Source organism: Mytilus galloprovincialis, chromosome 11 (assembly GCF_965363235.1).
Source record: "Mytilus galloprovincialis chromosome 11, xbMytGall1.hap1.1, whole genome shotgun sequence".
Lineage (NCBI taxonomy): Eukaryota > Metazoa > Mollusca > Bivalvia > Mytilida > Mytilidae > Mytilus > Mytilus galloprovincialis.
In genome coordinates, this window is record NC_134848.1 from 46,726,922 (window position 1) to 46,752,218 (window position 25,297).

The window sequence follows — 25,297 nt, forward strand, 5'->3', positions numbered from 1 at the left end:
TTGTGATTGGCTATTGAAAATGTGTCAATTTAGTGAATTAATCTATCTTACTTCATGTGATGATTATAAGGTGAAATATTATTCATATTTTTTTTTTTAGCTTTTTTATTTTTTTTCTGATGTGTTTACGGAAGTGTTTTCAAATTCTTTTAAAGTGGTATGCTTTTTGACAAGCAGTATTTTGTATTGCAAAAAAAAATCACCAAATAAACTTTCTTAAAAAAATAACCCATCAAAGGTCACTTTTTAGCAGTTAACCTTTGGTTGTGTTTAAATATTTAATGGGTCATCCTATCAAAGTGTTCAATAAGACAGTAACCAATCAAAACTTGTTTTCTATTTCTTAGCCAATCACAATCCTTCAATACATAGCTAAACACTAAATCAAATAAACAAATAATCAATACACAATATTCAATATCAACATAAAAACCAGAAAAAATGGTTTCAACAAATTTCATGCATATTTTATATAAATAGCTAAATCACTATATATAGATATATACTTATTATAATATAATACAAAAAAAAATCACTGAACTATTCATTAACAACCATTGAATTAACAAATAAATAAGTTATCTCCCTTTTATTACGGGAAATTGTCATCAGTTCTGTCTCCTTGGTAACCATGAAGATGTCCAATCATTAAGCAGAATAGTTGTGTCCATGGTGACCAATGAGATCATAACACTGAGGTGGGTGAAATGGTGGTATGACCGGGTACCATCATAGGAACCTCTTGATTTTTACCCTGAAAACAATATGATATTTCTATTTAGTATTATTGTCATATATAAGAGATGAATAAAACATTACTGCGAAATATGACCCACATAACTCTGCACCAGTACCTGATCCTCTCCGCCAAAAAAAACCAAACTCATGAAAGGACTGAAGCCATTTCATTTTTTTGGAAGGCTGTAGATGATAAGATTGTAAAGAAAATACTGTAAATTCAGGAATTTTCACTAAGATTATTTTTGCAACAAGAAAAGTTTGTACAAAAAAAAACAAAAAAAAGCAAGTCTTATATATTTTGAATGCACTATACCAATGCAGCATTTTTAAATTCCAAAAATTAAACTATTACTTTTCAGACGTCACAATTTTAAAATGCACTAAAAATTGTCTGAATTTACAGTATATATCAGTTAAAAAATCTTGGACTAACACATTGTCTGTTACTTGCAGCTCCAATTCATGAAATGTAAAGTTTTTTTCTTTTGAATATTTTTGAGGTATACAAAAATTTCAGTGTATTTTCTTGAAGTATGTTGTTGGTTGAAAGACAATGGTTTTTGTATGCATACTAAGAAAAATAATATTTCCATTCAAGTTGGTTGGTTTATAAAAACATTTTTATATATTCACATGTATAAACATGGTTAAAAGAATAACTGCTTTGTGCGTCTGCCCATGCTTTAATGTTACTGCATAGTGAAAAACAAAAGGTAGGAAAATAGAAACAAAATCTACATAGAGTTTTGAAATGTTCAATATGAATGGTTATCAGCTTTATGAGATGTTGTTCATTAATCTGATTGGCAGTGCTGTATCCAATCACCTACTCATGCAGTGATCATGTGATTTACACTACTGGGGTCAAAATAGGGGAGACAATGTGATACACAACATACTAAATTATATGTGCTGATAAAAATAACTGAATAAACACATAATAAAAGTCAAGTTTTGGATGACGAAAATATTTGTAGAAAAAAAATATCTGCACATGCTAAAATCATTTTGATGTCCTAATCTGGTATTTTTATAGTTTAAAATGGTTCTTTCTCTATCTGTTGATGCATAGAGACACTTATACTTATCAAAATTGTCCTTCGGTTACATTTGTAAAATCTGATAGCATTGAAACACAGAAAAGATGGACAATTAAATAATTTAAAAAAAAACCATGAAACACAGATAAGATGGACAAATAATTTAAAAAAAAACATGAAACAATGAAAACCTATGAAGAACTTAATTCAGATATGCAGGTTTTAGAAGAAAATCTGATTGAAACACTCTGGTTCTCTCTCTCTTAAAAAGGGAAAGGAAAATGTATGTATAAGGGCTAATGAAAAATGATAATTTCAGCAATTAACTCATTTTTAAGCATAAAATAATGAATCAAATGTCAGTACGAAATTAAGAACTATGAGCAACCTCCTTATCAATATTAAAATCTCGGCTGTCATAATTATTGGTTGATTTTTTGTTGAAATCTTGGGAGTTATCCTATGATTCTAATGAATTTTGCACTCACACATCTTTTGACAATAAATAAATATAAATTTGTACCATTTGATTGAAAAACTTTTTTGAATTACCTCCCTTTTAACAGTACTGTGAAAAAAGAGTTTAGATTGATAAACAGTATAATAAATAAAAAACAGATATTTTTGGGTACTTATTTTCAAAGAAAAAAATCTGAACAACTGTTTATTATTTCAAAATAAGATGAAAAATATAAAAGAGGGAAAAACCATCACAGCTTTGACACCATCTACAAAGAAAGAAAAGGGGGAGCTATAACATCTATAAAAAGTTTGTGAAACATGCTGCAGTAAGCTATGATCTGTTTGTGAACTGCATAAAAATGTGAAGCTACTTTGTTATATAGAATATGAAATTCAAATTTCCTTTCAATTAGACCAAGGAAATAATAAGATTTTATTAGTAGATCATGTGCATTGTTTGAAGAGAAAGAATAAAAACATGTCCCTGCGACATTCAGGTGTTGATTGGACTTTTTGTTATCTACTAAAAATTTCAGACTTTTATCCAGTTTATCTCTCAAGTTATGCCCCTTTGTAAATTGTCTCCCCTTTTTTGGACTCCATTGTCTAGCTACAGCCAGAGGATTTATAAATTGTTCTTACTTGTTTAATTGGGTTGTTACCATAGTAACAGTGTTAAAGTCCACTCACCACCTCACCCATCTTATTTTTTGCATATTCAATACGTATTCCTCCTCTATCAGAGGAGAGGAGAACAAAACCCTGTAGTCTATTCAATGCTTCTGTTGCTTGTTTTAAATCCTGGAATAAAATGTAAATTAAATTTTCATTGGGCCTTGCATTACTTGTTTCTGTCTGATCCATCTGAGATGATTTAAGGGCACTGCATTCTGTCTAACTGTACAATTTACTTCCATTTCATAAATGCCATCCCATTGAGGCAATATCAGTCAATCTGACACTTAAGGCTCATTGAGAAATTTTATTTCTTCTATACTTTTTTTCTCAGTAGAATCCAAATAGACGGCCTTTTTTCCAGTTGACTCAAGAGATATAAACATTGACCAACTGCAACAGGAAAGCTTTGGTTCCAGGTAGTTCTAGGTAAAGGGATGATTTTGTGGGGGAATTTAAGGCAATAACAAATATCTTGAAATTTAATCTCTATTATCCACCTTGTAGACAATTTATTTACTGGGATATTTTGACAGTGCAAATGATCTGAATCCTCTGGTTGAAGAAAACTAGCATGTGACATGATTGACTGGCAATGTGATCTAATTTGAAAGTCATGTGATAAAATATGCAAATAAGAGCACATATAGGGGAGATAACACAGATTTCTGAAAAAGTGTGTAAAAAGGCACTGAATATTTGTGATGACAGAAAAGGCAAAAAAAAACAATTATCTAATGCTTGTTAACACGCTACAGTGCAAAGGGAGGGAACTTTTACAGCCAGACAAAAATAAATACGCAGTGATGCTAAGAATATATAGGCACCAAACAAATCCTGCTGTTGATGCTGAGTGACAAATATAGATGACATGCTAGGTTGTGAATAACATTGATATAATCAATTAAAGTAAGTGGCAGTTAGCACATTTCTACTTTTTTTACACCAACAAGGTTGAATTAAAAGTTTGTATATTTTTACTTACTATTTCCTGATTTTGAAAATAAACACTTTCAGATTTCTACTTAATTAACAAGCCTGATATTTTGTTTTGTTAGTTTGTTTGATATACAGCCTGTGGTTTTGTGTTTATTCAAATAACAATGTTGACAAATCATTCCTCGTGACAAATGTCTGGTAATCCATATTTGGAAAATGTAGAACTCTTTCTTTTATGCATTTTTTTATATGGAATAAACAAAATGTTTGCTGCTACTTGTGAGATGTGTTCAAATATAACTGTATATTGATGACTTTTATGGACTAGAACTTACAGCGCTTACAGTACTTTGATTTTCTTTTAACTTACCTGAAACTCTACAAATGCCACTGGTGAACCTCCTTTATTATGCATTCTTAGCCGGTTGAAACCCTGAAAACTACAAGAAAAAGCAAAACTTTGAAAATATTAAAAAAAAAAAACTCTTAGTATAAAGGCAATATGAATTCACTACACCAAAGCGACTATAATTTTGTGAGGGGTTGATAAATATCTAAACCTTAAAATCTGAGTATGTAGCATTTGATGTTAATTTCTTCAACAAATTACATGAGATGTGGCAAATCCAGCAAACAAACAACACAAAAACCTAATGGTCAATGATTTTTTTTCTTTGGAGTTTACTTAAATTTCTGTTGTTATCTTTCCTTCAAAGTCTTGTAAGTTTTATTTCTTTGACCATCTTCAATCTGACCACTGTTATAAACCTAGAATCTTTAACTGTGACTATATAGATTTTTCAGTGTGATACATGTGCATGCAACAAATAATGCATATACATTTCATATTATCTATTTTTTAATTGGTTAAACATTTATGCCATGTGGTCTTGTCAAACACTTTCATATTGCATGAAAACAGGTTACTACTATCTTGAAGCAGTGTCGTCAGTGGTACATGGTGAAATATAATAAAAATCTGTTAAGATTTTAATCAATATATCGTAGAATAGCTGTAAATTCATTCTATAATTGTAAATTCTATATGCTGCCTTGTACAACATCAAACGGGTTTAAAAAGAAGCAATACTACTGATTTTGTCATATACAGGGTGTAATGCATAGAAAGTGAAAATTATTTCTGGAAAAAATACTATGTAGGTATGTCAATCCCAGATAAGTGAGAAATAATCTATACTAATATATTAGTACTAGCATCCTTGAAAATCTATATGTTTAGACTTATTTTGTTATTTTGCAAGTTCTGTTTAAAAATCAAACATTTGCCTTTATTTTTGAATAATTCACAATTTCATTTGGAAATCAACTATCTATTTTTATGATTTTTTAAGTTTATTTTGTTCTAAAAAAGACATTGCCAAAAAGTCTGTAGGCAAGTTGGAAGTACTTGACCCATAACAAAATTTGATTTTATAAGCACTCGTTTTTTTGTTTTTTTTTGTATTATGTATTTAGTATCAATAGCCACAACATTTGATTTTGATAATTAAACATCCAGACATACCAAGCATTAAGGTGTAAAAGATCCCTTAAATATTTGTAAAAAAAAAATTCAAAAAATTCAAAGATGTGTTTAGAGATTTGCCATTTTCAAAGATGCTATGAAAAGATCCAAAATCACTTCAGGCAGAGGCAGGGTAACATTGCAGGTTCAATATACAAGATTCAGAGGTGAAATAAAATTAAACCAAACACCTCCCAAATATTTTTTTAAGAGAGAAATGATTTAAGAAAAATGGTGAAAAGAACAAACAAAATATAGCATGTGCCAGTTCAAACAAAGCAAATTTCACTAAAACAACAATATTAATAAATATGTACTGGTAGGATTAAATTTAATCAAAGACTAAACAAAAACCATGGGGAGATAACCCACTACATGAATATGAAATGGTTCTATGATTTTACAAAAAATCAAAAATTTCTGAATTCCAATAGTCAGATGATTTACAATAGTTCGACTTTTACCATTTGCACACCTGAAATCCTTACAGGAACAACCACTTGTTGTAAAGATCAGGATTCAGCATACAACACTGGTCTAAAATAAGAAGATAAACAAATTCATCTAACACAAGAGTAACAAGACCTTATAAACCAATGGAGACCATAAGAGAATGAAGTAACTCTGACCTCTACCAAATGCCTGAAGTGACTTGGACCATGTTAGTGGCCCAAAGATGGCCAGTGAACTAACCTGCTAAACAAGTCCTTTAGCTCCTGCTCAGATGAAAATTGACCAAGATTGGCCACAAAGAGCGTGGAGCACGGTGCATTTTGCTGCATCAGTGGCGAACTCGACGTCGAGGGGGTGCTCATCGTGCTAATTGGGCTAGTTAAAATAGGCGTGGCTGCTAATGGCGGATGTGGCAAGGCAGCTGATACGGCCGTAGGGGGTGCTACAACTGCTGGGTGATGTATCTGTTAATAAACATAGACCCGTGATTCCAGTGATCATGTGATAAGTGGTTCTATAAATAGATATGTTAATGATCTGTGCCTGTTACAGCTGTTTCCAGTTTTTGGTATCTTGCTCAAAAGTTCTTATATCAAGTTTTTTTTTCTAATACAAAATTTTAATAATAAATCAAGTTTTTTTTAATTTTGACTGAATTTCTATTTGCACTATATTTTTTACTTTTAATGGTTGAAAATCTTTATACGTTCAGCTCAAGTACAATACTGTAAACCAACAAATTTTCACGAGCAGATAAAAAACATGAATACAAATCGTTGCAAATATGTAAAAGTTGGCTTTTTACCTTATTCAACTGCATCAATTTAACTTAAAATTGTGAAATTGAATCACTGCAAGGTGGGCTGAAAAGATCTAAACGCGAAAACATGGAAACAAGTTGGTTTACAGTAAACATAAAGAGCATAAACTAAATTCTACCACGATTATGAAATCAGCTGTAAGCAAACCCACTGCTACAAAGATGCAATAGGTTATAAGCACAGAGAAGAGAAATGATCTCTATTGGAAAACTAATATCATAAACAATTACAATGAATCAATTTCTTCTTATTTCATTATTTCATATAACAATTCACAAAAACTGTCATGTGAAATTTTATTATATTTCATTTTTTTTTAATTTGTCAGTGAACCTCTGGTTGTAAAATGTAAAATATCTAAAAATTACCTTATTCAATCAAAATTTTAAACAATTTGATTAAAACTATTTCTATCAGCTTTTTAAAAATGACCAAAAAGAAAAAGACTAATTTTCAATCATAAAGTAAATTTACAAAGTATTTGCATCAGTTATTTAATGCATTCTATATAATACTTTTTTTTTGGTTTTTGTTTTTTAACTTTTATTAATTATTTGTTGTAGCACAAACTTTTCTTTTCAAATTTTTTTTTTAATATTAGCTTGATCCATGGTAATATTTAGATATATATACATTTTTTTTAATTGACACAGATAGCAGACGACAGCAGATCTTTAGACAAGTGTTAAACATGCTGTTAATATCATGTTATTCTGTAACTAGTTGTTCATGCAGCCTGTACAAGTTCAAAGTTCATGCTGAAACTAAGGACGCATGCAATGAAATTTTACTCAAACAACTTTGACTTTCTCCTTCAAGTTCCTGTTGAAACAATCTTAAAGGTCAATTAGAGTTATCTTTCCTTGAAATATAAATTGTGTAAATGGACACCTGCATTTATATTTAAAAGGTTTGAAAATTCAAAAGGGAAATCAGATGTCTAAAAATGGAAATTTCTTTGTTCAACAGTTAAAGGATATTATTCCTATTTTATTTTATATATTATTTCTTGATGATGGGAGTTTTGATCGACCTTGACCGACTATACAGTCAAGGTCGTATTTCCAAATGAAGGAAAAACTTTAATACAAAAGTCAGCCTATACCAGAAGACAGATAAGAAGTAAGGACCCTTCAATTTTTTTTTCATAATCTCGTCATTAAATATGTAGCCATGTATGTCTGAAATAATTTCACTGTCAAGGGAGAGAATAGGTACAACATACAAAGCAATAGATCGCTTACCAAAATGATACATGAATAAAAGCAGGAATTGCAACTTCACAAAAAGGCTTGAATAAAAGCCAGATTGCAACTGAACAAGACATGCAACAGAAAACTAACATAAGGACAAAATAAAGCATTTGTTTATAATGTTCAAACATGAAAATGATGGTAGTTTAAATTGTTATTTCATTTGAAAAAAATTTCACATTAAATTTGTTCTCTTAAAAAGTATCAATTAAAATCCAAAATTTTAATATTTGAATTCAAAATTTTACAGCATTAAACACATGTAATATAAAACTAATTTGAATAACTTCAATTTTTAACCAGAAAATATATTGAAGACAGAAAAAAATGGCAACTTTAACGACATTCCAAATCAGACTTTAAACATATCTGAAGAAATCTCTGATTAATTGAATTAGAAAATTTATTTTAAAATATGATTTCTGAAAATGAATGAAAATACCACCAATTTGCAAGTTTGAAAAGCTGCTTTTGTGAAGAATAACAGTGAAATTATTTCATACACTTATTTGTGAATTACTTTATTTTCATAGCTTGATGAACAAAAAATTATTCTCATTTTTCATATACCCACCTCACCATAATTTTTTTTGTTAAATGAGCTGCTTAATTTATTTCAGGTCTGTCTTTAGTTTTAAAAACAAACAACAGAAAGGTTGACAAAAAGTTACACACAGTATAAAAACACCATTGATATTCATTATCTAGTTAAAACTGGTAGAACTTTTTCAACTATAGACGACAGAGATTTACAATTGGTTACTAAATTTTATACATTTCAGAAGCCTGTAGTTCAGCGGTTGTCATTTGTTCATGTCTGTCATAGTTGTGTATTTTGTAAACTGTGATTTTTTTTAAATGGAGTGCTATAATTTTCCCTTGGAATCACTTTACATTTTTCATGCCAGAGACTTATATATCAGACTAGATGGTTTGGGATTTTTTTCTTGATGGCAGCCAATAACTGCTTATATTTACATCATTTGGCCTGTGATGGAGAGTTGTGTCTTTGGCATTCATACCACATCTGCTTAATTTTATACTTGGACCAGATAGATTTTTTTCCAGTTAAAAAGTAAATTGCTAAAATTAAAATTGCGTTCCATGTAACATTTATCAGAATTAACAATGGTATATTTATACTGCTTGTAGACCACATATTAAATTTTCATTAATATCGATACAACAACCAAACTTTAAATCATTATTTGGTAAAAACTTTTTAAAAGTATTGAATAGAAAATATCAAAATTCATACAAGTCAAAAATTGAATTTTGATATATTTTTTTCATCAAGCTATTGTGCATTAAATGAGGATTTTTTCTTTTACCTGAGGAAAATGTGTAATCCATTCCTAAAAATGTTCAAAGAAGGAAATATTGTAAATGGGCTGGCATAAATATTATATTTTTTTTGCATTTTAGTCAGTAATGGTAATAAAATAATGTTGTTCTTTGTTTCTCTTAATTTTCCTGGCACCCAGAATTTGCATGATGCATTAAAGATTAGATAAAATGGAAAATAAATACTGTTTTGACACACAGAACAAAATGAAAAACACATTCGCATATTAACTTCAACCATCATCTTTCGTTTTTTATTTCCTCAGTTTTTGTTGCTGTCAGCTGAATTTTCAAATTTCTCTCGTTTGTTGAGACATAATTTAAAACGAGTTAAACTAACATGAACATGAGTATAATACTGTATTAAACTTAAACATGTACACCCTTCAAAATAAATGAAATTCTTTTCCATTTTAATTACTTCCCCTTTTTTCTTTCAAAGATCAGAATGTAAATGAGATGGCGCCACCTTGTGCAAGAAGTGTTGAATTGTTTTTCATTTTAAAACATGTTACTAAAATTTACACTGGAAATTCCAATATACATCCGATAAAACTATATATATATGTGTCATGCATGTCATTTAATTAACTGTTAATAAATAGAGGTACTGTTAACTGTTAATGGTTGTTAAATTTACCTGTGGGAAGTGGTGAATCCATTCCTGGAAATTAAAAATAGTACAAAAATTAAGCAGTGGGTCTATAAGTGAACAGCCAATTAAAAATTGTGTTTCATATCAATCATGGTTTTGAATCAGCAAATCAGAAATTGTGTATCATATCAATCACAGGGTTTGAATCAGCAAATCAGAACTTGTGTATCATATCAATTTTGGGTTTGATTCAGCAAATCAGAACTTGTGTTCTACTAGGCAATAAATGTGTATTTCAATTAACAAAAAATATTGACAAATAAAGACAACATAATCAATTATAAAATTAGTTTTTGAAGAGGCTATAAAAGAATCTTACTTTTTCCTCAATTTTTTTAACAAATATACTGTAAATTCAGAATTTATTGCGAGTATAAAATAATGTATTTTGTCATTTCAGACTAAAATGCAATTTTCTTTTTTTAGATATTGAGAAAATTCCTGTTTAATTCATAAAAAATATTAAAAATGAGAGTTTAATTAATTGCGATTATAACCGTCCCATTTTTCGCAATAATAAAAACATCCCAATAATTTCTGAATTTACAGTATTCAAAATTGAAGCAGATCCAGATTGTATATTTTGTCGATCTAACAGGCTTCAGTTTTATATGTTAAAAACATTTCAAATTTTTTGCCAGCCACTGCCATTTTGTTTTTTCAGCGTTTCTGAGTATCCGATACCACAGTATTTGGGTTTACATGCAAAAGTTGAGAAAACTTCCACCAAGTATAATATTAATTCCTTAGTAGGTATTAATCTGCTACCAAAAAGGTTTTTAAGCATATTCTACACATTTAAAATAAAAATCAATGACATTTGATTAAAATTAAATTCTACGAAGTTTTTTGTTTTTTTCATTGATCAATCCATTTACATGTAAGTGGCAAATTTTAAGACAACTGTAAAACAATTTTTTTTTTTATTGTATTAAAATCATTTGAAACTTTAAATCAAATTGCAAAAATACAGTCACTTTCATCCTTATACAAACAGTCATTTTATAGAAACAATGTCACAATATTTTAAATACCACAATCAAAAATTGTTTTAAACATGTATATATAAAAGTATAAATATTTTATCCATTAGGCCACGGTTTTTTAATTTGTTGGTTTACGGATTTTCTCCATGAAAAAGTCGGGTCGGTCGGTCGGGAAAAAAATTAAAAAAATATCTTTCAAGACAGAAAACTGATATGCAAAATAAATATATATTTCACCTTTCTATAATAATATGTTTGTTATCCTATTTTGTCATCATTTCTTAAATTTTAGTTAAATGAAATATTATTGCTCAGTTGTAATAAAAATTGCATGACATTGCCTAATAATTTCCCGTAAAAAGGGGGTGCACGGACAAAGACGTAATTAAATTTCATAAAGGAAGACAAATTCACATAGCTCTTAATCAATTCCAGAAAACTTGGTGAATAATGATCTTCAAGAACCAAAACTGATAAAGAAATAAATGTAAAAGCGTGGTAAAAAAATAATTTTCAACACACGCGTCAAAAACGTAATAGACTCGTCCACTGGAAAAAATGAGAATATCGGGTTAATCTGTTGTCACGCATTCCCGTTTTTATCCAAATGGACGAATTTTTTTTATTATCTATGAAACAAGAAAATTTTAAATGATCTGTTAATATTCAGTACTTTAACTTGATGTCCTGAACTTCCACCTGTCCACATTTGGACAAGTCTATTTCTATGAGAAGATGCATCTTACGGACTGTTGACAAATAAGAGAAACGAACTTATTGTGTAATTGGTTTTAAACACGGGTTTCGTTCCACAAAAATATTTGTCCAAACGACATGTCAAGGTCATTAATAATTGATTTATCTATTTTTAGAAACGTAAACTGGAAGTTTCATTTTTTCACAACAGAAAGTGTTATCAATTCTGTTAGTGATTAATGCATTTCATTTTATAAAAAAAGGATAATTTATTTATTTTTCAGGGATAATGCATTTGTTAGGGTCGGCGGGAATGAAAAAGCATGAAAAGTCAATTTTATTTTTATTCTGGAAATCGGCAAAATCAGGTCGGCGGATCCGTAAACCAACAAATTAAAAAATCCTGGCCTTATACCATAGTTGTATATGTACATCATATATAATAAAGTAAAGTGACTGTGTATTGCAAATGGCTTCTTTCACATCCATTTCTACCCTACAAAAAACTAACCAGAACAAAAACAAATTAGAAAGAGGTACCAAAGATATTTTATTTGTTCAAAGTTGTTGGTCAGTAATGGTAATAAAATAATTTTTTTTCTCTTAATTGTGGTTGGTTCAATTTTGAAAACCCAACAATCAAAACTACAGAGTTTATGAAACTTGTGAATGAACAACTAAGTTAAGGGCTTGAATGGAGTCATAAATTAAGAATATAACCTACAGACACAGTAGATGTGAAATGGAACAAGGGGGACAGTGTAGGGATGATCAAATAGTCTTTGGTCAAAGTGGCAGAATCAGAAAGAAACCTATATTTTGACCAATACTGTGAAATTTCATTACAGCCAATTTCATTGAGTGTGTAGGTAAAGGTAATACCTTTGGTTAGCTTGCTTGTAAGCTGAACCATGAAGTCATTATAAGGTAAGGTATACTACCCTCCTTTCAAAGTAGCCTTGTCCAACAGACAGATAGATTGGTTATCTGCTGGACTACTCTACTCTTAAAGGAGGGTAGTTTACCTGATCTAACAATGACTTCACGGTTCAGCTAACAAGCAAGCTAACCAAAGATACTACAATTTGGCGTCACACTCAAATGAAATCGGATGTAAAACTGCTTTATTCATAGACTTAAAAGTCAGAAACAAGCACTGTGTATAAATATCAAATATCTTTTCCAATCTTTCTGATAAATTTAATGGTCCTATATATATTCTTATAGCAGATAACCTTTCTAAGCCAAAACTTGAAAGAACCTATTTATGATTCTTGTTTTTAACCTTAGCATTTAGCTTTTTAACAAATTTTAGTCAAAATCAAAATTTAAAGATTTAAAAAAAAAACAACTTGAAATCGTCATCAATTTGAATTGTGTGAGGAGGTCCAACTTTTTACAAAATCCTGAAAATTCATTACAGTTTTTAACAAAGATCAAATGCCATTTTTAATACCTAAAACTGACATTAGAACTCCGTCATTTTACCCACAAATACATCAATACGCTTCAATAAAATACACAATTATATACATTTGCAATACACAGTCAAAATACACAAACACACCACACATTTTCCAATTATCACATCGTGCAAAACAAAACTGTACATTAAGACAATGATAATCCTGGTTATAACACAAACAATATCCAACATGATCTATCTTTTATCCATATTACATTCAACATGATCTATCTTTTATCCATATTACAACACAAATCATCCATGTGATTTTCTTTTTTCAAGGGGTAAATTTTATTTAAGATGTTGAGTGGAGCTTAAGGTGGTACATATCACTACACAGAAAAAATTTGTAAAATTTAGCCGAACATTTTAATGAGGTTCCTGTTGTTTAGGAAATATTAAGCTTTTCAATGATCAAAATTAGTGTTTGTCAAACTGTTATATATCCAATGAAATTTTTCATCAAAAGTTTGGTTCAAGTTTATTTATACTTTGTATTTTTGCCAAATAATATCCATCCATCAAAGACATAATTTGCACCCATTGTACTAATAAACAATTAATTCCTAAATGGGGAAATTTAATAATTTTTTTTCTTGAACATGGTTGAAGATGTATCATATTTACTCTCAAATTCAACCTGTTGTCCTGTGCATCACATTAGCAAGTGTTGTTCATCTTCTTCAGCTTCCTCAAATGATTGCCATCACAACTCAAAACCAAATGTAATGGTTTATCGTGTTACCTCTGTGTTTAAATCTGTTGTGACACCAACATTCCAAAACATGTTAATTGTTCAATCATGTGATATAAAACGTTTGTTACCATGGTGATATGTGACTAGTTTTGCACGAGTGCGATAAATGGAAGTAAATGATAACTAACCCGTACCGGAACTTGTGCTAAGGCTGGGTGCTGGATGAGTGCTGTGTGATGGATAGCTGCAGCATTCGGATTTAACTCAGGATAGGCGGCCAATGGGTGTGGCGCCCACGCCTCAGGAGCACCTGGGATAAAGGCAGCACCTAACTCTTCTGTAAAGTGAGGGAGAAAAGAAACACGCACACGTGAATATGCTAGTATGTGTAAGTAAGTACCCTACTACCATCAAATAAAATGTTACCGCAACCCAGGCAATTGTGTGTATTGTATTAAAAACTGTCGTCTGCAACCAATCAAATGACAGGTATTACCAAAATATTCATATCAAAAATTCATGACATGTGACAAGTTGCAGAGTTTTGATTGGCTCATAGAATGGGGTGATAATCTATATTTATATGAAATGCAGTGACTTAGAAAAAAAATTATAAAATTCTATTAAAAGTTGTCTAAAGCTCGTTTGCATGCTATTGTGAAATTTTATAAGAAAATGTGCTGGATTAGAAAATAATTTAACAAATATTAACTTGTATCCATAGCAACAAGTGTCTAAAATGGCCGCTTACATCATCCCCATTCTAACGAGAATTTATGTTCATTTGTTGCAACCTGAAAAGTAAGAAAATATATTCCTTATGTAAAACTTATCCATTTGATCTAATAATTCTCAGAAAAAGTATCAGAATTTAGTCTACAAAAATAAAACACTTTTCTTGAAAACTTTGAATAGTTTTGGAAAAAAAAGTTGTCTAATTTTCATATGAAATTTTGGTACTTTCTCAAGAATCTTGTTTGAGTGAAAAATGTCTGCCATTTAATTTTCCCACAATCCTCTGGTCTTCACAGCATTCTGTCACCTGCTGTTTTAATGGTGTTGTGCATCAAATTAAACTTCAAAAACTTTCCTGGTCATGAAATACTAGTAAAAATTAAATTTAAAAAAATTATCATTCATTACTCTTTTTTTTCCCGTCTTGTTTTTCATCAAATGTTATCAAAAATTTCTCTTCATGAGATCAAATGCTTATACATATCATAATTGACAATCCATAGACGATAATGGGTCACCTCCTTTTAGAAAAAATAAAAAATTTACATGTATGTTCATGACCAGACAGAAAATGGCAGACAGTAAGGTTAAGAATGACACAGATGAAACGTTACTATCACCTATCACAGTAACAGGCTAAAAAATCCTCAATTAAAATTCAGACCAACTACCAGGCTTGATTCATTGGAAATTTCAACGACATCCTCAATTATAGCAACTAAATACCTCAAAGCAGGTATTCAAAGGAATTAAAATGACATTTTAAATTATGTAACACTCCAAACACCATATAAGATACAAGATTAAAAGCACTTATGACATATTTATAAGTGTTGCACAAGTTTCTCTTGTCTAAAAATCCCCCCATAGGGATTTTGAAAAAAGTTGGTAGTTATGATTAACTAAATACATGTATATGACGATGTATATTTCAGAGAATTCTGTGTCAATCTTATTTCAGAAATCTCCTAGTAGCTCCCTCTGTCTACAAGGAGAATCTCAGTGCACCTGATTTATACAGTAATAAAATTTACATATATCTATTTAATCAATTAAACTGCATAGAAATATTAACATTGCCTAGCTGTATGATATCATTTAAATCTCTTTATCCATAACAAAAAAAAACCTCCTTCAAATTTATCAACTTTATTAATATGATAAAGACGTCATTTATCTTATTTATAATTGCTAAAATTACGTAATCAGTCTTTTTATATATGAGTATTGGTGATTTCTGATGTATTGGGTTTCGCAGCAGCAATTACACATTTATCAAGTACATGAATTTATCCATAATATAAAACTTGTAAATCATATCAAAAATGATTATCAAAACAAAACTTTTCAAAATTTCAATGCATACTTTTGATGTAACCATAGTCATAGTGACTGGGAGTATAGAAACACACCTTGATGAATTTTTTTTTTTTCAATACGTCCATTTATTTGAAATTATGTAACCGCTTCATAATCTAATAATTTGCCATAATGAAAGCCAGCAATCAATCATATTAATATTGTAATAAAGTAATTGAATCTTTTACTTCTAACTTGACCTGGGAGTGCATTTCTAATTTTCAACAATTAAGCAATTAAATAGCAGTATACAATTAAAATAAATCGGAATTTTTTTTTTGTTATCAACAAAAATTGAATAAATTATCTTTTATTTATTGCTGCACTTAAATTTCTTACATAATTTTAGCAATTGTCATTTATTTGTTATAAATAAATACATTTGTAACATGGGACAACACCCTTATAGCACCATAAAAGCCCCTTACACACCACACATTATATCTTACCGACAGTCAACGCTCGTCCAGTTAACGATTCAGACATAGATCCCCCGCCTCAAATATATATTACAATGTTATCTAATTTGATCCAATAAAAATAACCAAAAATAACATATCATTTCTCCTATTTCAAAAATTCCTCCATTATTGATAATATTTCTTAAAGTAGGTTCGTTTAGTATATACAGCAAAAATTTGAAATCCAAATTAAATGGAGGCTGATTTAGTTCTTTTGAATATTCAGAAGTACATAAAACACTAAAATTTGAAATCCAAATTAAATAGAGGTTTAAAATGAGATACAAGTATGAACTCAAAGACTGAAATCAGTATTTGTTTCTTTTTGCTATGGTTAAAAAATTGTTCTTTGTCATTTCTGAAATATCATATTTGTTTCAATTGTTCTTTTCATTATACCGGTATATAAAATCCTATCTGCTTTCGACCATGTATACTTACGACCAGTAAGAGGATGTATAAACGTGGGAAGTGTTGCCGCAGGCTGGGGACTTTGTTGTTTTGGCTTCGTAACTTTAGTATTACTCTTGGCAAACTCTAATCTCAGAGTCTGTGGTAGGTCAGGGTCAAATCTCACACCCTGAAATCATAATGTTCAATTATAACCTTTTTGTTTTTAAAATTCAATTATATATTACAACAACTATGTTAAAAAGAATCACACTATGTGTGTCCTACTATAGTTACAAAATCTTGAAAATTCTGTATGACATTGCTACACAGTTTTGTCAATATAATGAAACTATAAACAACGATCATACAAGTTGCAGGTTTATCTAGCAATAAAACCAGGTTTAACCAATCATTTTCTTAGGAAAATGCCTGTGCCAAGTCAGGAATATGACTGTTGTTTTCAAGTCGATCTGTTGGTACAGAAAATGCCTGTGTCAAGTCAGGAATATGACTGTTGTTTTCAAGTCGATCTGTTGGTACAGAAAATGCCTGTGCCAAGTCAGGAATATGACTGTTGTTTTCAAGTCGATCTGTTGGTACAGAAAATGCCTGTGCCAAGTCAGGAATATGACTGTTGTTTTCAAGTCGATCTGTTGGTACAGAAAATGCCTGTGCCAAGTCAGGAATATGACTGTTGTTTTCAAGTCGATCTGTTGGTGCATAAAGTCTCAATTTTGTTAAGTTTTTCTGGACTTCCACCTTTTTTATTTTACTTTGAAGTTTAGTTGTGACTTTTATACATATAGCAAGTATATAAGCTTCCTTGATATGATGACTGCAATGTTACGTCATTATAAACACATATGTGCAACGACAGGTCACTGTATGGCCTTAATCAAGTCTGTTTTATTATCTGGCTTAATGAATGTAACTATTACAAAGATTGTATCTTGTTGCAATACATTAGCAAAAACCAATTATTACTACCAGTATATGTGGACCATATTTAGATCGTTACTAAATGTAATCGTTATCTAAATTTAACTTGAAAATAATTTGTTAATTAAGGAAATTACATAACATGATATATAACTGTTCTAATTTTCTACTGAATCTATTGAAGATTCACATTTAAAAAAAATGTAGAATTTTGATTGTTGGAAGAAATCTATACCAAATCAATACTGCAACTGCAGAAATTGCTCACGATGTTTTATTACAGAAAAACATGCAATTGGATAAGCCTTGCATCAAAAAGACCTTCTTTTTTTTTAAATGATGATGGCATATATTTCAATGCTTTATTTCCCCAAAAAACACAATTATCAATCTTGTATTTATCAAAAATCTGTACAGCTAGAAAAATTAAGCGATTGGACAGAATTTAAAGATTTTCGGCAAAAAATGATGCTTTAAAAACAAACATTTTATAATTTACAAGAAAAGAAATCTTTTTGTGCTAATACAACTTCCTCTGTCTGGTACGAAATTTGAAAATTAGTAATCATACATCTCTTAGCTACATAATATTTTTAACAAATTCCAGAGAGCGGATAATAGCACCTGCTCTCAGTAATTGATGAACAATGGAAAATAAATGATTTCTTACTTGTAAATCTTGCTTGGCTACTTCTGCAGCTGCTCGGGAACTAAATGTTACAAATCCTACAGGCTACAAAGACAGAAAACACAATTGAATATCCAACTCTTGTATAATACGTTAAATATTATCTATCTTCAATGGTATAATGTATTGTGAATTAAGAACTTTTTTACATGTTTATTTTATTCAAAAATTGTGATGGAATAGGTTTTGACAAATTATATTTGGATAGCACATTTTGTATGCAGCGCTTCCTGAAATCGCAATTAATAATCTAGCACAACATTTCTAAATTAACAGTTACTAACTATATATTTTATATACATTGCAATTGTAAGGATTTAAAATCCTCAATGAAACTATTCTTTGCACAATTGTTTTTCAATAATTTACGTTCTGAATGCCTATATAAATTTTAAGAAATCATAATGCAAGTCTTACAAATGTCTCAACTACCAATTCCGTTTTTCTTTTCCTTACAAATTCTTGCAAATTGGTACTATTGGTACTATTATTATTTTTCATATAGATTCATTATTTGTCTCTGGCGGTATTATAGATTTTGAATGACTTTTCTGAAATGATCAAAGCTTCTAGTTCTTCTCTTAAAATGTTGACAGTTGATTACAAATCAGGGTATAATAATTCCTATCACAGCATCAATTTAAATGGTCACTTATGTTCAAGAAACATTTGAAGCTGAATATCAATCAAACAATCAACAAACAAACCAATCAATCAATCAATCAATAAATATTTGATGACCCAAAACTTTTATTATTTCCTTATCTGTTTTCAGACAATTGCATTCAATTTCTTTTCCAAATCATACCTGATTTATTTCCATGTGGTGGTGCTCCTACTATAGGAGCAATCAATACACAACATTATACAGTACTTACTGAGGTATTTTTGCCGTTTTTGTTCGTGACCTTTAATAACGAACCTTCATAACCCTGTAAAAAACATAATGTGAAACATACAAGCAACGTGAGCTGTGAGCTGTAAACATGTGACATTAATACTCGCAGGCTATTGGTTATTGTTAGTAACTATTCAGATCTCTTTATTACTTATATATATGCTGTCTAAAACAAATCTATATTTGAAGCATAAATGTTATAATAGACAGTGACCCAAAAGGGGAAAAAGAGGGGTGGGTTCCTCAGGGTTGAAACCTTCCTATTGTTGATGATCAATGCTTTTGAATGAGGACATATGGTTGGAACCCCCTTTTAAAAATGGATGGAGCTGCTCCTGACTTTACTATCAGGCATTTCAGAGCATTTTATTTTTAATACCCTTTATATTAATTGTATAATAAACCAAGACTTGAATAATTTGTTGATAAATGCATTTCTTAAAACTGCAATCTTGACCAAAATGTTGAAACAAACTATGTAATATAAGCAATAAAAAGAAGCTGAATAGCCAATAGCCTGCTCTATAGCTAAAAATTGGGTCAAGGTCAAATTTGCAATGTCAAAGTACACAAAGGTCACAGACAATGATTATACTTTTTTTTGTCAAATATGACCTGACAAATTTCAGCATATTAAAATGATATGTTAATTACAAATAATGTGTTAGTCATAATGTGATGGTGCAATGCCATATTTGTTAGTCTGCAAATGTCATTCTACAAAAAAATATACAACACATGCCGCTGTTAATGGTGAAAGTATGAACAATAACATTTTTGGTGAATTAACGGACAGACATGTAATTAAAATTGTGTTAATTTTTATTGTATTAACGCTGCAATGGTGAAACACTATGGTGATGGTGAAAAATAACATAATTCTGACACATAAACTTTCACCATGTGGTTACCATGGTGACCAACTTACACTGTTATTTTTGCCAGGTTTACCCATCACCTTTAGTAAAGCATTTTCATAACCCTGAAATCAGTAAAACGTTTCCAACCTATAGCATTTTGATACATTTAGTAAAGCATTAGATTGATACAGAACACAAAGAATGATATTTTAGCCACATGACATCAAACCGGTTCAAGTTCAACGTTCCTTTATCAGAGCATGTATTTGAGATGAGACTTTAGACTTTAGATTGTAAAACCCTTTCCAAATTATTACCAAGGTGCTTAAAAAATCTTCAATAACTATCAGGAATTTAGAACTGATGTTTTATGCATAGAGTTGTATGAGTTGTGTGTTTTGTACCTCAGATATTAAAATGGATCCCCGATATTTGCATAAATTCTATTTCAAACGCATCAATATTCTTAAGACTAAGTTTATATTCATAGACCATCTGCAAGCAAGATTTTGCGTTCTACATAGCCTTTGTTGTTTTCATTTGTGAACCCTTTGACCTGCAAACACAGCAACAATTACAACCATTACCAACATTCTAATTTAAAACAACACGCCATCATCCATATTAGTTACACCACGATCATTTTCTATAATAACATTCATATTTAAAGAGTGAAAAAATATTTGAAAACAAAAATAAAAGAATGAAATGCCAATGTGTCTATGGTGTCCTTAATAGTAATTTAAACAGTATTTAGTGTATTGTACATCAATAAAATTTTCACTAATTCTCACCATAGTCAGACATATCTATTCTGCAAGGTATAAATGCCTACATTTTACGAGTTAAACTTTTTTACGTTAAACTCTAGATAAGCTTAAATTTCATAAATTTCATGATAAACTTGAAGTAATTACATTTACAATTGCTTCACGCCATCTTAAGTATGATTTAGAAATGAAATTTCAAATTCTATTTGTGACACCTTATACACAGAGTGGCGATAATCTAAGACTGAAATCAATTAAACTTAATATAACCTGGCTCAGGGGAATAAAAGCAGGAACTAAGGAAACTATTAGGATTATCAGATTAGGTTAAAAGAAAGAATTATTTCTGCAGACATTAAGAGAATTAAAATCAGGCTTTTATTCACAAGCTCTAAAATTAAGAAAACGCTATCTCATAAATATTGTGTCATTAACTGTTATTTTTTGCTAAAATTGTAATATTACGCAATGGTGTTGATTTTTGCTTCTCGCTCTTTCTACCGATTCTTAACCGTTTAAAATTACAAAGAAGCAAAAATCGTCACTTTACGTAATCTCTTATATCAGCATGCAGAAGATAACTCACTTAAACTCTAATATTATTAAAATTTCATGATTTGTCAATTCACTGGTGGATAAACCAGCCAAGTTAACCATTCAAGTAAGAAGATGATTTCTAAATCAGTTTTGTTTGTTTGACACGTGCAGCATAATGTTTTCTTCTGTAGGTGATTTCCTCTTGACGTAAATGACACCTCAATTCCGTTGAAAAGTTATAGCTTAAGTTTTTATTTTAAGCAATGATCAGATTCTATTATAATTAGTAGCTTTCATGAATTATTGAATGGTTGCCGATCTGAGATTTTTCGTTGAGCATCAAGTGGGGAATTTAGGTGTCATCTACTCCAGCGTAATCTTAATTTATATCATGCTTTGTCTTAACGTTTTATCTGTTCTTGAAACAATTGCGCACTTTGTCTTTTATTTCTGCCAATAAATCCTTTACAAAGAGTGACTGATTGTCTTCAAGTTTAATAATCATTAAGTTTGTTCCAGTTTGAAATAGATCTTCTTTCTTTGACTACTTGTTACAAATATTTTGTGTTGAATTATTCAAAACACTTCAGCTTTTCGAACCCAAGGCATACTATCCAAGTTGTATTTGGTACAAACAAATTTTAGGTATTTGCGGTTATCATTGCTGTACAATTTCGTATTTGATATAGCCTTCTTACTGTTGATTTGAGCACCACTGATGAACTTTATGTTGATTGTCTTACCTTACCAAATTATAAGACTTTGTATATTGATGTTTTTTTGTGGAAAATTTCGTTGAAAAATAATTTTGTTAAGACATTTTGTAAAAATCTTCTTGCCGAGACATTTGTTTTAAAATCTTACCTTGTAAGCTCTGAAGAGGAGATATAATTCTCTAGGCTTTGCATCCATAGGCAGACCACTCACAAATAGTGTTCGTACCTGAATATATAAATAAATATATATATAATTTATTGTTACTTGCAGTAAACGTCCAGTAGCAAATACATCATGTATACTTAAGGAGAAGAACTAAATGTAATGTTGCATAAAAACAGATAAATTGTTGAAATATCATAAATATAGATGTTCATGGCTTTATTAATAACAAAAGTGTGTACTTTTTTATATTCATCTATTTCTTCAAAATATTTTGTTTACATATTTATAATATGCAGCAACTGAAATTAGCTATTAGATGCATTCCTTAAGGAATTGTAGAAATTTTTAACATAAATGAAAGTCTTTCAAATGAAAATTTGAAGCTTCTCAAAGTTCTTGCTAATGCAAACTCTCAATTGTTCATTTAGCTCATCTTTGAACAGATCGAACCATAATTATACCATAATTTTTTTTGTAAATATCGAAATGATAGTGTTTATGACATAATTATAGTCATACTCCAATCATTATCAGTATCACAGAAACTTATTTACAGATTCTTCCATTGACTAAACCATCATAACCCATAGCCTATGATAAAACTCGTTACAGCGAGAGGTTAACTTAATTTCCAACCCTGAACGGGTCTATTATATTACCAATTTCAGCCCGGAATTAGAGTTAATTCAGTCGTGTATATTAACGATAGAATTCTCTTACAGCAAGTTAAACTGCAGTAAAGGCTTGTATTACGGAGAAAATAATGACAAGTGAACCCGTGCAGACATGGAATCCACGTCATTTGGACTGACTGGTTCCTAGTTCTATAATTGGCAATAAATAATGATAAGTGAACCAGTACAGACATGGAACCAGTCATTTAGACTCTGGTTCCTAGTTCTGTAATTGGCAATAAATAATGATAAGTGAACCAGTACAGACATGGAACCAGTCATTTGGACTCTGGTTCCTAGTTCTGTAATTGCCAATCAATTTACCACATTTCCTTATTGTATTATGGTCATGTGCTGGTCAGTTGTATGGACATGCAAATTAACTTTGCAGTTTTCTCTAGCTTTGGAAAATAAATTCTGCCGTTAAAAGAAAAGATCGTTTTTTCTGATTTTTCTCAGCTTTGAAGAAAAATGTCTGCAGATGAAAGATCATTTCTATTATTCAATTTTGTATCTTTCTGTGCTTAAATATGTTTTTTTTTTCATTAGGTAGTAGTGCATTTTGCATGTATCCTGTATTAAATTAAAGAATGCAAGTTTAGAGTGGCTTTCAAAACCAATAGCATGCTCTTTATTTAGTGAATTTATAGAACTTCTGGATAACTTTATTATATTCTTTTGACCTCAAAGGGTTACCTCGGTTACTTAAATCAACTATTCTTAAAATATTCAATTTTGGGACGCTTTCCAATTACAATTGAAACAATTAAATCTCTGTAACAACAGATTCAGTTACATTCATTTAAAGTACATGTGTTATGTCTATGCTAAACTAAAAGTCAACAATTTGGTCGCTTCCTTCCAATAACTTCCCTGACAACGAGACATATATGACAATAAATGATTTCGTGGGACAGTTCGGCTGAGAAATTACTGATATATATTGGTGTCTTAGTAACTGTCATTGGATAATGGATATACATAGATATTTATCACTAGAATTACCAATAAGGATAAATTTATGATCCCAAAAATCAAATGTCAAATGATGGTCAAGGATTTATTTGTTAGTTACGGAAAAATATTCAACACATCTTAGAAATGAGCTGATAATAAGATTGAGGCCATGACAAAAACCAAATAAATATGATATTAGAATAGGCCTTAATATTAATACAAATACAAGGAAATATGTGCTGTGGATTCATCTATTTTCGTAGGTACCAATTCTTGTGGATTGTGGAAAACTTGCATTTTCGTGGATATGTAATTTTGTGGTTTTGCCGAAGTCTGCAAACCTATACCTGATATTAAATTTGTTGTTTGTTGAACATTTAAATTCATTGTTCACCTGTACCCACGAAAACCAAAAAAATTGTTATCCAACAAATAATAATGAATCGACAGTATATAACTGGAGCATTTCTGCTGTAAAATATCAAAGCCACATTAAATCTTGTAAAATGTTTAAGTTACAATATATAGTACATTAGTTCTGGTGTTTATGTCAGTAGGTCAGATTTTTTCAGTTCTCATGCAGTTTTTTAATAGTATTTTATGGAATGAACCTTCACCAGACTCTTAGAGTAAAAGTAAATATGAATAGAAATAGAGCATTTTAGCCATCAAGTATTAAAGCCACAAATCTTGTAAGGTGATCCATTAAAGAATGAGTTTAGATTTCTTCAGCTATCTGTCTTTAAATATACTTTTATGGAAAACCATAAATCAGACTCTATAATTAACAAGGAAGTATGTATTTAAATGAGATCATGTCTCTTGTAAACATTAATGAAACCACTTTAAAACTAGTAAGAGTTGAGTTTTCAGTATCAGTTTTAAATAAGATGGAGTTAGCATACATCTAACTCAAATTACAGGGAAATATGTATCAAACTGAAGCATTTCAGCAGTACAGTAATCATGAAGACACATTTGACTCTTAATTACAAGGAAATATATATAAAATTGGAGCATTTCAGGTGTAAAGTATTGAAGCCACAAATCTTGTATCAGATAAATTAACAAGAGTTGAGATTCTAGCTATCCATCTTTAAATAAGTTTAAATGAAATGAAAGTAAATTTTACTCTAATTACAAGAAAATATATCTAAAATTGGAGCAATTCCGCTGTAAAATATCAAGCCTCAAATCTTGAACAATGATCAATTGCACTGTATACAAGACCGCTTCCATCATGCTCTGTCACTGTCCACTTTCTAATGATTTTATAGTTCTTGTCAAATAATGGGAGACTACCATCCATTAAAAGTGATCCATTATAAATCAAATATTTATTCTATCCGGCTAAAACTTATTCTGTAATATTTTTCTACAGATCGTTTTTCC

The 25,297-nt window shown here is 30.1% G+C and overlaps 1 protein-coding gene across 18 annotated transcripts in view; it reads right to left on the reverse strand.

Annotated features, from left to right (window-relative positions):
- Positions 1-85: 85 nt before the first annotated feature.
- Positions 86-25,297, reverse strand: part of LOC143052272 (protein couch potato-like) — a 92,008-nt gene continuing 66,796 nt past the window's right edge. For 3 of the 18 annotated variants that reach the window (XM_076225260.1, XM_076225270.1, XM_076225274.1), the window contains exons 2-14: positions 22,257-22,334; positions 20,154-20,207; positions 19,206-19,259; positions 18,310-18,372; positions 16,749-16,887; positions 16,296-16,343; positions 13,941-14,062; positions 9,894-9,917; positions 9,241-9,264; positions 6,076-6,299; positions 4,228-4,297; positions 2,886-3,044; positions 615-754 (exon numbers count right to left, since the gene is read on the reverse strand). In XM_076225260.1, coding sequence (XP_076081375.1) covers positions 2,919-3,044; positions 4,228-4,297; positions 6,076-6,299; positions 9,241-9,264; positions 9,894-9,917; positions 13,941-14,062; positions 16,296-16,343; positions 16,749-16,887; positions 18,310-18,372; positions 19,206-19,259; positions 20,154-20,207; positions 22,257-22,334 — 1,026 coding nt within the window. In that variant the 3' untranslated portion in view covers positions 615-754; positions 2,886-2,918. Of the gene's footprint in view, positions 755-2,885; positions 3,045-4,227; positions 4,298-6,075; positions 6,300-9,240; positions 9,265-9,893; positions 9,918-13,940; positions 14,090-16,295; positions 16,344-16,748; positions 16,888-18,309; positions 18,373-19,205; positions 19,260-20,153; positions 20,208-22,256; positions 22,335-25,297 lie in introns of those variants that run through there. The other 15 variants (XM_076225267.1, XM_076225275.1, XM_076225277.1 and 12 more) reach the window with 13 other exon arrangements.